This window comes from Antechinus flavipes, unplaced genomic scaffold (assembly GCF_016432865.1).
Source record: "Antechinus flavipes isolate AdamAnt ecotype Samford, QLD, Australia unplaced genomic scaffold, AdamAnt_v2 unplaced_scaffold134, whole genome shotgun sequence".
Taxonomy (NCBI): Eukaryota; Metazoa; Chordata; class Mammalia; order Dasyuromorphia; family Dasyuridae; genus Antechinus; species Antechinus flavipes.
In genome coordinates, this window is record NW_026261969.1 from 977 (window position 1) to 3,245 (window position 2,269).

The following is a 2,269-nucleotide window of genomic DNA, read 5'->3' on the forward strand; positions in this document are numbered from 1 at the left end:
ACATCACCTGGCGATTATCTAAAGATAGTGGAGCTGCTCGCACTGGACACTGCTCTTCTGGTGGGTTATAAAACCTGTCTGCTGGAGCCAGTGCATCTTTATCAAAGATTAAAAAATTAATGGTATAGAGAACTAAATTTAGAAGTTCTCTAGGGTTACCCGTGGCTCCCCCTTTCTTTTGTTTTTGGAGGAGTGTCTTAATGTCCCTGTTTCTTCTTTCTACTATTGCTTGACCTCCCCAGGAGCTGAGGGCGCCTGTCTCTGGGCCCCATAGAGTCTATGGACTTGGTTCAGTGTATTGTTCCTTTGGCATGATGGAGATCTGCTAAATCCGTGAGGGGCAGGTCCCACTCCCTTTCTCACTCTCTTCCCAGAAGCTAAGAGCGATTTAAGAGTGTATTCTGGATGTCTTCCAGGACTTGATGGTAAAGCTCATCTCTGGATTTCAGTCCATCGATATGCACTACATCCACACCATTGTTGTCCATCTCCTGCCTGTATTTCTGGTACATGGGCCAAACATGGCCATCAAAGAGACCCGGAGGGTCAGAAACTTTATAGTTGCGGGTACTTCTTCTTCTCTTGCATTCCTCATATGGAACAGCCAAAAAGTAACGGCGACTGTACAAATCCAGCAAGGGCTTGTAACTATAGAGCAAGAAGCCTTCCAGGATGAGGATGTGGGTATCATCGGAGTTGGATTCCTGGGAGTTCTGTTGGATGTTGATCCCATGGGTGCGGGCAAACTTCATGGGGTTGTTTAGCCATGCCAGGACTGTGTTCAACATGGCCTCCATGTCCAAAGATTCCAGCACGTCCCATTGCTTAAAGCCGTCTTCTCCGACTTCTATTTGATCTTGTGGCTTGTAAAAGTCATCCTGGTGGATCACACAGCAGTTTGGTAAGGTTTTGATGAGTCTATTGGTCAGTGTAGTTTTTCCTCCGCTGGTCATGCCTCCAATGCCAATGATGTACTTCATCTTCTGTTCCTTCTGTGTGTGGGGAGTGGTGGTGGAGACAGGCTGGGACGGCACCAGGGGAAGGGGAGTGGGAGGCGACCCTAATTTCTGGGTTGAAGGGTCTTTTCCACTGGAATCAGGATCGTAGCTTTTCCACTGAAATCCACTGAGGGGGTCTGTTAGCCCCACATTGGGCACCAAATGTAATGAGTTCAAATGTTGGAGCTCTTGTTCTTCTCAAAGCACAGCGGTTTAGAGGCTTAGAGCCCTTCGGATGTCTCCAAATCCAAAGGTTCTGTCCTTCAGCCTCTGCCTCTGCTTTCTTCTGCCTCCAACCAACACAGAGATGGAATGTCTCTCTTGACTCCCTCGGGGAGCCCAGCCACCAACTACAGTGGTGTGAGATGAAGATGAATCTGGTTGTCCACTGAACTCTCCACTCGTAGCTTTATCCTCTGAAAGCTCTTCGTCCGCCACCAGCCAGCCAAGTGGAAAAAATGTATTCTGCCATAGAGCCCTCATCGCTGGCCTTTTATCTGACTCTTCTGAGAGAATGGGATTATGGGTTTTCTCCCATAGTGCTCTCTGGCCCAACGAGCTTCAAGGGAGGTGTGAACTCATTGAACTCCAATGAGTAAAGGTGTGAACACAAGCCTTGTATTAATTAGTTCTACTTAGTACCTTGTTTCAGGTTCTGCCCAAAACATCTTCTTGTAAGATTAGATCAACTCTAATTAGTTAGCAGTTAGTAAGGATTCCAACAGTACATCAGAAAGAATATTTTTCAGTCATTTTTTTCAGTTGTGCCCAACTCTTCATGGTCCCATTTGGGACTTTCTTGGCAAAGATACTGAAGTGGTTTGCCATTTCCTTCTCCAGTTCATTTTACAAATGAGGAAAGTGAGGCAAACAGGGTCACACAACTAGGAAGTGTTTGAGTCCAGATTAAAAATTAATGAGATGAGTCTCCCTGATTCCTAGCCCAGTGCTTTATCTGCTGGACCATCTAGGTGCTTCATCAGAAAGTGAACCAGTTTTGAAATCATAGAGTCAGAGAGGCTCCTGTCTCTGACACTGCTCCCTGAAGGACATCCCTTGCCTTTCTGGACCTCAGTTTCCTTGTGTGTAGTCCTTTTAAGCTCTAGACTTATGATCTGACTGTATGTAGCAGGATGAAGTGATGATAATCATTTATTTTAAAGCAGCAGAAGGTATTAGGATAAAGATGACTGGTTCAGCTGTCTTCCTTCAGAGAGGTGAGACATCATTAATTGCATTTAATAAATAAAGTGAATGAGGAATAATATCAG

The 2,269-nt window shown here is 45.5% G+C and overlaps 1 protein-coding gene across 1 annotated transcript; it reads right to left on the bottom strand.

Moving 5' to 3' along the window:
* Positions 1-240: 240 nt before the first annotated feature.
* On the bottom strand, positions 241-980 carry LOC127543314 (nicotinamide riboside kinase 2-like). Its single transcript, XM_051969363.1, has one exon. The coding sequence runs from the start codon at positions 978-980 to the stop codon at positions 378-380; it is 603 nt and encodes a 200-aa protein (XP_051825323.1). The 3' UTR covers positions 241-377.
* Between the last annotated feature and the right edge of the window lie 1,289 nt (positions 981-2,269).

What these genes read in the sequence shown, in the direction of transcription:
- LOC127543314 (XM_051969363.1), bottom strand. Translation starts at nt 980, where the DNA reads ATGAAGTACATCATTGGCATTGGAGGCATGACCAGCGGAGGAAAAACT.